A 12,146-nucleotide genomic window follows, 5' to 3' on the forward strand; every position below is an offset into this window, starting at 1 on the left:
AGAGATGAGGAGGCTGAGATCTGGACAGATGAAGAAGAAGAAGGGGGGAGCTGGGAAATGTAAATCCCTCTGCTATAACTCATTAACAGCAGTGCCACCACAGATCTCTGCATGCTGAGATTCAGAGGCAGACTATCAGAGGAAGAGGATGATATGAGAGAGGTGAAGTGTGGGGGTGATCTCCAAGATGGAAAAGCAAGTGATGAAGGAAGCAGAGGGGGAAAACTCATGGTTTAAAAAAAGAATCCAAATAATCAATGGAAAGGTTGGAGAGTGACAACAGTCTGTGCAGAGAATAAGAAAGGAGAAAGGTGACAACACTTTACCTGCTGGAGAATGAAGGTTTTCATAGTGGCAAAGATGAGGGCAACATTACAAAAGCAGCACAGAGACACGGCAGTAACCCAGCGAGGCACTCTACTGTAACCGTTCATGATCATACGCTGCTCTGTCTCTCTGTTTGTCCTCTTTCTGGACTTCTCTCCACGACTGAGCACTAAATACTCACACTTGAGAAAACAGCTGATGGATTCAATGATGATTGTTTTCCCCACAAGGGTGCTGTGGTTTCATTACAGCCATGTAATGATAATTATTAGGTGCTTGCAGGAGCTCTAATGAATAGACATGTTACCTAGTGCCACAGTGTCAGCAGTGTGAGTGTTTTAAATTTGTTTTTGGACAACTACTGAGGTCTTTGGGTGGCACAGGAGCGCAGTGGTTAGCCCTGTTGTCTCATAAGGGGGAGGTTCCTGGTTCGAAACTTGTCTCCTGAGTGTGCATGTTCTCCCTGTGCATGCACGGGTTCCCTCCAGGTTATCTGTCTCTCTCCCTCAGTCCAAAGACACGCTTGTTTGACTAAATGTTTTATATTTATTTTAACTATTTTAAAAAGTGTAGATTAATACTGAAGACATCAAAACTATGAAAGAACATATATGGAATTATTTAATGAACAAAAAAGTGTTAAACAAAGCAGAATATGTTTTATATTTTAGATTCTGTAAAGTAGCCCCCTTTTTCCTTCATGACAGCTTTGCACACTCTTGGTATTCTCTCAGTCTGCTTCATGAAGTGGTCTCCTGGAATGGTTTCTAATTAACATGAGTCTTGTCTTGAGTTCATTTGTAGAATGACTTGCCTTCTTAATGTGTTTGAGACCATCAGTTGTGTTGTTCAGAGGTAGGGTTAGTACACAGTGGACAGCCCTATTTGACTACTGTTGTAATCCAGATTATGGCAAAACCAGATTATTTCATAGTGTTGATGTCTTCAGTATTAATCTACAATGTTGAAAATAATTTAAATAAATAAAAACCATTGAATAAGAAGGTGTGTCCAAACGTTTGACTGGTAGTGTACATGGTTATCTGTGTGTATGTTAGACCTGTGACAGACTGTGGCCCCCTGTATGTAGATAATGGATGGATGGATTGAGCTCTTTGGCACTAAAGAATAATACGGGTTTAAGTTTGGTGTGTTTTGGTATTTCGTGTCGTTTTTAAAGAGTACGAAAATGACCAGCAAATGTCTCCTTTAGCAGCTTTTTTAATTGTTCATCAGTAACACACTTCCTCTCTTGATTAGAGAAGACTAAGCTGTTGCTAAACCCTGTTCAAACTTCTTTTAACCTCTTCTTTGTTGCTCTAAACTTAAAAACAACCCTGCGACTGATAGAAAGTCAAGTCCTCTGAACATCCATCACCCAGTTAATCACCTACAGACAACGGTGTCGGGTTGTCCCCTGAGGAGAGCAAGTATCCAATTTAGTGAACCCTTATTAGCTCTCGTTAACACATTAGCCATGAAGCTGAGTTACTGCCGTGCCAAGTACAGGCCTAGAATCAATAGATGGTGTAATTACCAAATTCCTCCAGGACAAAGACTCCCTTCACTGTATTGCACTTTTTAATGTGACTCAGCTCTATGAAAACCTAAAAACAAACAAAAAAACAAACAAAACAAGACAGAACATTATTAACTCAACAACACTGGATGAAAAGTAAACACTTCATATTCAAAGTTAACCATGTTAAACTTGTTTTATTCAGTATGAAAGGTCAAAATAAAACAACTACACATGGAGTGCAAGCTTTTAACAGCTAACGAAAGGAAAAGAAAAGCACACTATGAGAAGTTTCCATGATCAAACGCATACATGGGCGACGGTTAAATGAGGAGAGATGCTTAAAGTCTGCTCAAAGCTCAGACAGCTAACTCAACATGACTAGTCTCAGTGGAAAGGTGGAAAACTTAAGGTTATACTGGAACGTAAACATCAAAAAGTAGATCAACAAACACATTTCTAGTTATGCTCAGAGATGTAATATGGCCCAAATGATGCATACATGGAAGTTCCATACAAAAATGTAGACAAGGACACAAAATTAGGTTTGCCAAACAGCTACAACAGTTAAAAGAAAAGATAGAGAAGAACAAAAAGGAAACCCAAGAAGATGTAACTGCTAATAAGCAAACACAGCAGAGGTTGTGTACCTTCCGCTCCTTGCAGGGGGAGAGAGCATGGGAGAGAAATGGTTTGGATTATTATCGGACAGAAGAGCACAAACACTCGGCGACACTCCGAGAGGGCGCTATCCGCAGGAGCCTCGTGTGGATTCAAAATCAAAAATGTATCTAAGAAGTTACAAGAGCCAATGTTGGAGAGAGAAAAAAAAAATCACAAGAAAAATCAGCCCCAAAGTCGAAGAAGTAGGAGAAAAAAAAGAGGGCTAGAGGTTTGACTAGGGTATTGAGATCTGGATTCACCTTTGATTTCCTGGACTTTTAACATCTCAGTCCCCCAGAGCCCTCCATGCCTCCTCCTCCAGCAACAACGGCTGGCACCAACACCACCGCGCACACAGCAGAACAGGTCAATGAGGCCAGTCACTGATGGACAAGCTAACCCTGCTACACTGTGAGAGGTCACCTCTGATACTGTCTTACTGTAGAGAAGCCCAGAATCTGGCCCAGAGCCCCTCAATATGCAACGCTGACATTAGTTTAATGAAGTATAGACGGGATGCTAGAAGTGGACACACCCTGCTGCTTAAAGCTACAGACTTTCTAACAGTCAGCCAACAAATACAGATCTAACGGGTTGAATATTTTAAAGGATAGTTTGGATTTGTTGAAGGGAGGTTGTATGATGTCCTCATGATAGTATGGGCATTACACATAGGGGATCCTCATCAGCTCGGCCACTTAGTTGAGAAACAACCATGAAAGCAGAGAATGATGGAGTCAATTCTCCCACTTCATTTAGCTCATTTTGAGAGTCTGAACCTAACATTAATTTCATAATAAAGCTGGGGTTGGTAGTCAGATTTAGATACACTTTTTGTTATACTGGTTAAAATGATCTTTATGTCCCGATGGCAATCAATACATAATGTGTTCTTAAAAAAGAACGAAAAAAAAGCTGCCATCTACAGCCGGAGTAAACCTGGGAAAACACCAACTAATCACCGTCATTAGGGTCCAATTTATGAAACCAATCAAATCCTGTCCTGACGTACTGCCCGCCTCCTGCACGTACATTTCATGTTTGTTTGTGTTTTTAACTTTCACTTTGATAATGTTTTGGTGTTTCCTTACCGCCGAGTGAGACATGAGTCGACGCAAAACACAAACGATGTGCTGAGGACCGGTTAGTCACCATCATATGGTTGTGAAGCAGCAACGCTCGTGCATGTGAGGGGGGGCGTTGTTTTGGAGGAGCTCCGAGGGGAGGGGTTAGACGGAGTCTTGAGGAAATGCTACGTTCAAATTCATGCTAGTTTTCCGTGGCTACCAACCCTAGCTTTAAGTGTACACTATGTTTAGACATTTTTCAGAGCAGCTACAGAAGGCCATTTTGTTTTAGCACTATTTTCAGACTGTAATGATGTCTTCATGTTGTTTTATTTTTCTGAAGATTAGTTATGCCAGTATGGACCGATGTTTCTGAAATAAAGCAACTAAAGTTATAAAAAAAAAGTATTGGCTGTATATGAGAAGTGTAAAGTCCCTTAGGGTCCATATGGGGAATATTTAATTCAAAAGAGGCATTATTTTAAATGGTCAAAAGCCCTTTGAATGGCCACTCCACTAGTTGCAAGAATTCAACATTGAATCCTTAAAAAAAAACTTGAATGCTGGGTTTTATGAAAAAAAATATCAAAGGAAGTTTTGGCTGGTTAATTTTTGATTAACTACTACTTCAGCTAATTTCAATTAGCATCTCAACTGATCACACAGTCATTATAGATGCAAACAAATCTAACACATTACTCCAAATATGGTCACATCCTGTTCCATAAAGAACAAAACAGGGACGGCCAAAATGAACATTTAAACACTTCAACCAGCAGCAAACAAACCATGATGAGATGTGTGACTCCAGAGACTATGTCCATGTTTTATACAGTCTACGGGTGACGTCACGGTTGATACATTCCCTTCTGATACTCAGTGTATGACAGAATGGATCATACACAAAACTGTTCTAAACAAAGCTGCCACTGCAGGTTAGGGGAAACAGATTTTCTCAAAAATCTTTAACACCTCATGATGTGTTCTGATTTTGTAGATATCTAACTGCAGCAAAGGTGCTAAGGAAACAAGCTCATTTTAACAATGTAGAGCTCTACACTGAGCTGGTTGGAAAAAAACTCATTTCAGATTGTTCATATTGGGCTAGAGTGGCGATATAAAACATTCCCAGTATGTCACTCTACTCATTTCACTAAGAAGCGTGAAAAAAAATCAACTGAAGCCAAAGAGCCTGAGGCAGTGAGGAAAAGCAGGCAGTTAGAGGAGGCTCAATGCAGCCACATCCACCTTGAAGGGTCGGTTCACCCAAATTATTAAAAACATTTCATCTGGCCAAGCGGAGAGTTTAAAATGTAAATTAAATACATTTAACCAAGATGCTCTCAGCAAAGAAACGTTTATCATTTTAGACTTTGACGCTCTGGGACTGAAAGAAGCTGTGAACACAACAAGAACACAAATACTATTTTAACTCGATATGAACAACCTGTTATACACATCCAGCGTATGTTTCTGTCCACTACATGACTGTAAGTTCAATAGTCACCTTCATTAACGAAACAAATATCTGTAGTTGTTAACTGTAGCTCTCTGTTCACCAGCTAGTCATTAGCCTTTTCTTGAGTGCTGTTTGTTGCTTAATGTCACTCCATTTCCCGCAGCAGAGACTGAACCTGAACGGTAAGAGTCAGAAGCTGCAGAATTAAAAGATGAAGAAACATTTTGTGGAGCTGAAAATATCTAAATCAACGGGTTCACTGCTCCTGTCAGTTTATACTGTAGTTTGATCTGCTGCCAAGATAAACATGGAATCACAAGTTTTTAATCCATCAAAATACCCAAATAGTTTTTTTATATTGACATATATTTTGTTTATATTCTTTAACTTCCACAAGACCATGGTCATGATTTTAATGATAATCAAAAATCTCTCCTCTCAGAGGATGTGTCTGCGTATGTGTTTAATTGACAGTAAACGTAGTTATTGGTGACAAGCCAAAGGCAGGTGGTATTTTTTTAGCAGTGGAAATGAGGAATTAGAATCAGATTATTGAGTGATGTAAATGTTGTTATGGTGGACCTTTTTCATCAGTCAATCATTGGCATGATGCTGAATACTGCTTTATGAAAAAATAGATTGAAATAGAGTCCGACTAATGACTTTATGAACTAATATCCAATGAAAAGAAAATTAATCTGCAACCATTTTATCTATCACTGGTGATTGATTAAGCACTGACGCGTAAAAAAAAACATCTGCTTCTCAAAAGAAGAACTTTTGGCTGAATTTTGGTGTCGTCTTCAGTATCATACTGGATATCTCTCTTTGAGAAGTTTGAATGTATCTCTACAATTTGAATCACTCTTCTCTCCAAACAGAGCACAGTACAGTGTCAATAACTTACAGAGATGAGGTCATATTTATATAACAGTGTGAAGAGTCTATACCAAAAATAACAAAATGGCATGCATCCTTTTTATATATAAATAACGCTCCATCTAGGAATATGGGCGCATGGATCAGCATCATATTCTGCCCTCTAGAGTCACAATCAGTATCAAAATCAGTGACTGTTAGTTTCTGCAGCATTCATGTGGTCTTTCAGTAGTGCTAGTGCACCCTCTATTCATCGTTTGCATGTTTACAGGACCTGCACTATTTCTTTGTCACATTATAATCACATCAAGCAGTGTGCCCTGTGTTTCTACTGATTATGAGGATATTAAATAATTACATGAGAGCTGCCCATGGCTTTTATTTATTTCACTTTGCTCATTAATATAATAAATACATACTAGTGATGAGGATGTGCTGAGATAGAAGCAGCCGCCGCTGTGTCTCTGTGTGCTCCATATGCTCCATGTGCACCACAGTAATCTTTATTTCATCTAAAGTCACACTTGGTGGTCCTGCAGAGTATTTAGAGATATGAATAAAAGTGCTCTGCTCCTCTTAATGTTGTTTTTATGTGACGATTAAGTAAAGTACGATCTGCTCTTCTCCTCTGTGCTTTGGAGGACTGCAAAGGTGAGACAACACTGAGAAATATTTGGAGGACTTTAAGATACACTTTTATTGTTGCTACTTTCCCCTGCTTCTAAAATGTACCAACGCACTGGTTAGAGTCTACCACATGCATACATTTCACGCTCAAGTTTGTTTCTATAGATCGCAAACTTGGCATGGAAAATGGTGTAGGCCACTTTCATTTGCACGTACACAACATTTAAAATGAGATCTGAAATGTGTGAGCAGCAGCAAACCAGATAATATCTGTAGAAACTTTTTGTTTGATGGAAAGCTCTACTAAGAAAGAAACTTTGCAGCGAGGCCTCTGGATCATTTGGAGTAAACAGGGCTTTGTTGCTGCGGCGTCCTTGTAATGAAATTCTCCAAGCATCACAAATGAGATTCCTAAGACAATTATCTGAAAATCTTCATACATTTAACAAATCTGTCTGCTTGGTGGGTTACCACAAGAGACTTAGTGCAGAGAGTTTTTCTTCTTGTAATTTGATTGAACCGACCCTATAAATAACTTGTTCTGATATGAGTTTAATGGCGTAGAATACAGGATGAGGAACAGTACTGCTCTTTTCTAAGATGCAAAAGATGAATCTAGTGTCTCTAAGCTAAAACGGATTCCTTATCTTTTGGCAAGTTGTCTTCTCAGGCTAACCAAACACAGCTTCACTTTCTAATCACCCTGAGGAAATACACAAACCACAACTCAGACTACCTGCTGGTGTGAAGACAACACAAGACAATGTTCAAGGGTCCAAACTGAAAATGTGAGAGTTGCTATTAAATAGCCAATTATTAATGAAAAGTCTTTGCTCAAGGGCATCCATCTTACCACTGATGCACAACAGACACACAAACACACACAATAACACTTCCTCTTCTCACGCACAGTAAATGAAAGATGAGGTTTGAGCACCACAGATGTCTAAAGAAACTTGTGTAGATAGGTGTGTTAATACTGTTCTGGGAAACGCATGCATATGAACACATACACTCACAAAAACACACGAACTGAAAAAAGCAAATCAAAAAAAAGCAAAAGCACAAACAGGAACTCTTCCTCTAAGGGGGCACATCAAGTAATAGTAAACGCCAATCGAACATGTCGTCAGGGATCGCTAACATTTTGACCAGGTGGGTTATTTTAGCGACGATAGAGGAAGAAGTCTCAGGATGAAATGAGGCAAACAGGAGAGATGAGCAGGAGTTCGGACAGAAGGATGGGTGAACTATTATGAGTGAGTTTTGGTTTCATGCCCTTGTGTGTGATGAGAAGCACTTTCTCTGCTGTGGCACTGGCCTCTTACCTGGCTGTGCATGAATTTAAGGTTGATTCCCTCCAGAGTGACCTGCAGGAGTCCACCTTCACCGGTTTTCATGTCCTGGACAGGGAACTCTCCACCCAGCTCTGGACCTGCAAGAGACCACACACAAGTTCAAGAGCTAGAGTAGATCATTTTAGTCTCACTTTTAACTGAGTTTTATTCTTATAACAGTTGTTTTACACCTTACTTTATTTATTTATTTGTACATCATTTATTTCAAATTTTAGTCACTTTTTATTTATTTTTGTTTATTATTATTATTTATTTATTTATTATTATTTATTTATTTTATTCAATAAAATACTAATTTACAGTATAGTGTCTTATTTTCTTTTAATGGTTTAATATTTTAGAGTTTTATTGTCTTATTCATGTATTTTATTTTGGTGAGTTTAATTTCCTGTGTTGAGTTTTAACATCTTATTTTACCTCAAATGTTTCCTCAATAATATATCATGAGAGATGAGAGCGTTTCTTCAGTTCATTCAGCAACTTATTTTTTATTTTTCATTTATCTATTAATTTTAATTTTATTTTTATTATTATTATTGTTGCATATATTGTGTTCTTATTTTAGGTTTGTGGGTTTGGGTCAGGGCCGGGGTTGGGGTTAGGATGGGAGGTGTTTTTATTTGTATATATATATCTTTTTTAATTTTTTTTTTTTTTACTCTATTTTAAGTTGTTTTTATGTAAAGCACTTTGTGTTACAATGTCATTGTAGAAAAGTGCTTTATAAATCAAGTCTGATTGGTTGATTGATTGATAAATAGCTGTGCTGTTTTTAAATAAGAAACAAAGGAAGCACAAAAAGAAACGGTTAGAAAGACAAAAAATGGACACAACTCACACACTCACTTCTTACCTGGTTTAATGCTTTGTTGTCTTGCTGCAGCTCTTTCCATACTGTCTTTGACACAGTAGTAGAGTTCACGACACTAGAATGAAGACAGAAGAGTGATTTGGGTTTTCTAAGGGATATTCTCTTAAAGTGAATCAAAGCACCAGACGCAGAGAGAGGCTGCGTCTCACCTTTTTGGTATAGAACTTGTTGAGCTGTGTCTCTTGGCCGTTGCGTCTCCAGAGACACAGCACCTTGGTCTTGGGGCAGTAAGTCATGTTAATGAGCTTCTCGTACCACCAACGCTCGTACACAGTGCCAATGTTGCTGCGCAGGACAATACAGTCATCACAGACCTGAAACATTGAAGAAAAAAGTAAACACACTTTGCTCTATACGTGCTGTTTGTACGTAACAACACATTTAGTCACAACTTAACGCACCTCCATGAAAAAGATGTCTCCTGTGGTATCAGTGCCAGCATGTACAACAAATGTTTGCTTCTTGATGTGGCGGCTTCCACTGGGCCGGATCTGCAGCTCACGGCCGTTCTAAAAAAAAAGTTCAGTACAAATAATCACAAAGGATGAACACACATTTACAAGACTGAGGTCAGAAGGGACAGACAATCACCATGTTGGTCAGTTTGTCCAGTAACTCGTTGATCTCTTGGCTGTATGTGAGGCCGATATGCGACTTCCCCATCAAACGCCTCACTTTCTTCTTTATGTCGTTTTTGTTCAGCTAAATATGAAAAAAGAGAAACATTAGGCCGAAGGATGTTGAATTTGGCATGGATTATAAAACAGTCACTCTGTTTAATGAGTAAATATCACAAACAGCCCTCCATACTTTAATCATTAGCATGTATGCAATCATGTTGTGCAGCAGGGTGGCCAGGAGTCTGTCTTCATCATCCTCCAGACGCTTGCGGTCATGGTCGCCAAGTGACAAGTATCTGTGGGGACAAACAAAACCCAGAACAGCAGGAAGGTTGAGTCCAGGAATAAGTCTGGAAACTTATCAGTGGAAAAGCTGCTGCAACAAAACAGTGGAAACTCATAATTGGCAAAAGACTGTATTGGCAGTATGAATAATGACTGATATAACAAATGTCAACCTTTCAATCATCTCCTGAGGTCCCTGGTCCATTCCCATGCCCTCACGCTCCAACATCACAGCGTCAAGATACGCATCCTCCCAGAACTGCAGCTGGTCCCAAAGTGTGGAGCGCTCCTTACCTGAGCAATCGAACACAGCCCACATGAAGTGTCTACGTTTTCTGCAAAGCTGAGGTTAAGTTAGCAGGATAACTGATATATATATTTTGCTCTTTAATGTTGCCTTACAGCTTGGTTTTAAGTGACTGCAAAACTAGTGTCAGAAATTAACATCTCCACATACAAACAAATCTTTACATTTCAACGAATTGTATCTTAGTCATGCATTGAGAATCAATCAGACCGATGGCAATTAATCATAATGTTTGTTGTAGCGTCAAACTGCACGGGAGTGAGGTTTGTGATGAGGCTAACAGGTCCAAATAAAAGCATATCACATGTTTAGTGGTGATTGATGATGCCTTTCAGTGCTGTTCTTCCTGAAGGTTAAAATGGTCGGAGTAAATTAGATTTTATTCATGAGTTAATTTTCCAGGCTGTCCTTTTAATCATAACGAAGGATGCAAATAGACACACATTTATCCAAATAAACAAAGATTAGAGAAAAATACATCTGTGAGAAATCAAAGACAAACAAAAAGACCCAAACTTTTTGTAAATGTGGACTGAAATTAAGCATTAGAGCCAGTGTCATTTCACCAGCTCTATCATGCTGCAGTAACTCATTGGAAAGCTTGTCATTTCCCAATCACATTTACCAGCTGGTGGCTCATTTGAGTGTGCTCCATTCATAATGACATTTCTGTCAGCACTTGAAGGCAACACACACTCGTCCAATATACAAACCCATTACATTTTGAGCTTGCTGGTCTGCATGAAAATCAATCAGAACCCTCGGTGAGACCCAGGTGAGCAGGAATTAAAACCAGTTTTAAAACGAGGTGCAAAAGTGAACCGTGTCCGAATTCCTTCAGAGAGAAAATATTTGGTGTGTTTTCAGTTTTACCTCTGTTTCATGTTAGGAAAAACACAGATGTGCAGCTCACCACCAACATGCAGAAAACCCCACAACGCATCACATAACAGATAAAACACAGAGCCTGTCTGAGGGAACAATAGAATCCTGTCAAACACACACCCCAAACACACACACACACATTCAGGAAAAAAGGGGCAAAGGATTAGCCCTACTTAGAGAAAAGGTTTCCATGGCAGCATCCTCTAGTTGATCCCAAACGGAGCTCTTATCTCGGCCTGGAAGAATTTCCCAGGAGGAGCAGCAGGAGGGACGAGAAGCAGCGAGAGCAGGAGGAGGGTTAGGCAAAGAGGTGAGTGTGTTTAATAGCAACAACAAGAGAAGAGCGAGCCAAGAATCAACACCAGACAAAAACCAGGACCGAAAAAGATACACCCAGAAAATGTACCAGAGTATCAACAGCCTGAAGGTTGTACTCACACATTTAATGTATGTCTGTATGAAAAAATAATATTAAATAAAGATACACTACAAGCCAAAGTTTGGAAACACCTTCTCATTCAATGGTTGTATTTTTTTATTTAAATTATTGTAAACACTGCAGATTAATACTGAAGACATCAAAACTATGAAAGAACATATATGGAATTATTTAATGAACAAAAAAGTGTTAAACAAAGCAGAATATGTTTTATATTTTAGATTCTGCAAAGTAGCCCCCTTTTTCCTTCATGACAGCTTTGCAAACTCTTGGTATTCTCTCAGTCTGCTTCATGAAGTGGTCTCCTGGAATGGTTTCTCATTAACATGAGCCTTGTCAAGAGTTCATTTGTAGAATGACTTGCCTTCTTAATGTGTTTGAGACCATCAGTTGTGTTGTTCAAAGGTAGGGTTGGTACACAATGGATAGCCTTATTTGACTGCTATTGTAATCCATTTTATGGCAAACCCAGATTATTTAATAGTTTTGATGTCTTCAGTTTTAATGTACAATGTCAAAAATAATTAAAATAAATAAAAACCATTGAATGAGAAGGTGTGTCCAAACTTTTGACTGGGAGTGTACGTAGAAAGTATTTCTGTGTTTAAACAAAATAAGAATTTAGATATGTTTAGCAAAGTCAAGTAGTGCGAAATAATCTTGCGTATGTGGTTTCTTCTAATGCTGTATGTGTCCAGTTCATGTCTTCTTACAAAAATAAATTCATAAAAAAAAGTTTTAACACTTTTGGGAATCACATGTTTAACTTCTGCCTCTCTCCTTCAAAATAAACTGGTGAGAGTTCACTGTGGTCACAGTTAAAGGTAAACTAAAGCAAGA

At 38.8% G+C, this 12,146-nt stretch overlaps 1 protein-coding gene across 10 annotated transcripts in view; it reads right to left on the reverse strand.

Moving 5' to 3' along the window:
• madd (MAP-kinase activating death domain) overlaps positions 1–12,146 on the reverse strand; it is a 64,401-nt gene that overhangs the window by 5,776 nt on the left and 46,479 nt on the right. For 7 of the 10 annotated variants that reach the window (XM_034680392.1, XM_034680389.1, XM_034680397.1 and 4 more), the window contains 9 exons: positions 11,041–11,103; positions 9,849–9,969; positions 9,581–9,686; positions 9,362–9,472; positions 9,172–9,279; positions 8,920–9,084; positions 8,753–8,825; positions 7,870–7,976; positions 1,865–1,934 (listed from right to left, as the gene is read on the reverse strand). In XM_034680392.1, the coding sequence (XP_034536283.1) occupies positions 1,865–1,934; positions 7,870–7,976; positions 8,753–8,825; positions 8,920–9,084; positions 9,172–9,279; positions 9,362–9,472; positions 9,581–9,686; positions 9,849–9,969; positions 11,041–11,103 (924 nt within the window). The remainder of the gene's footprint in view (positions 1–1,864; positions 1,935–7,869; positions 7,977–8,752; positions 8,826–8,919; positions 9,085–9,171; positions 9,280–9,361; positions 9,473–9,580; positions 9,687–9,848; positions 9,970–11,040; positions 11,104–12,146) is intronic. The other 3 variants (XM_034680396.1, XM_034680395.1, XM_034680394.1) reach the window with 1 other exon arrangement.

The sequence above is a fragment of the Notolabrus celidotus genome, chromosome 3 (assembly GCF_009762535.1).
Source record: "Notolabrus celidotus isolate fNotCel1 chromosome 3, fNotCel1.pri, whole genome shotgun sequence".
NCBI classification, from domain to species: Eukaryota; Metazoa; Chordata; class Actinopteri; order Labriformes; family Labridae; genus Notolabrus; species Notolabrus celidotus.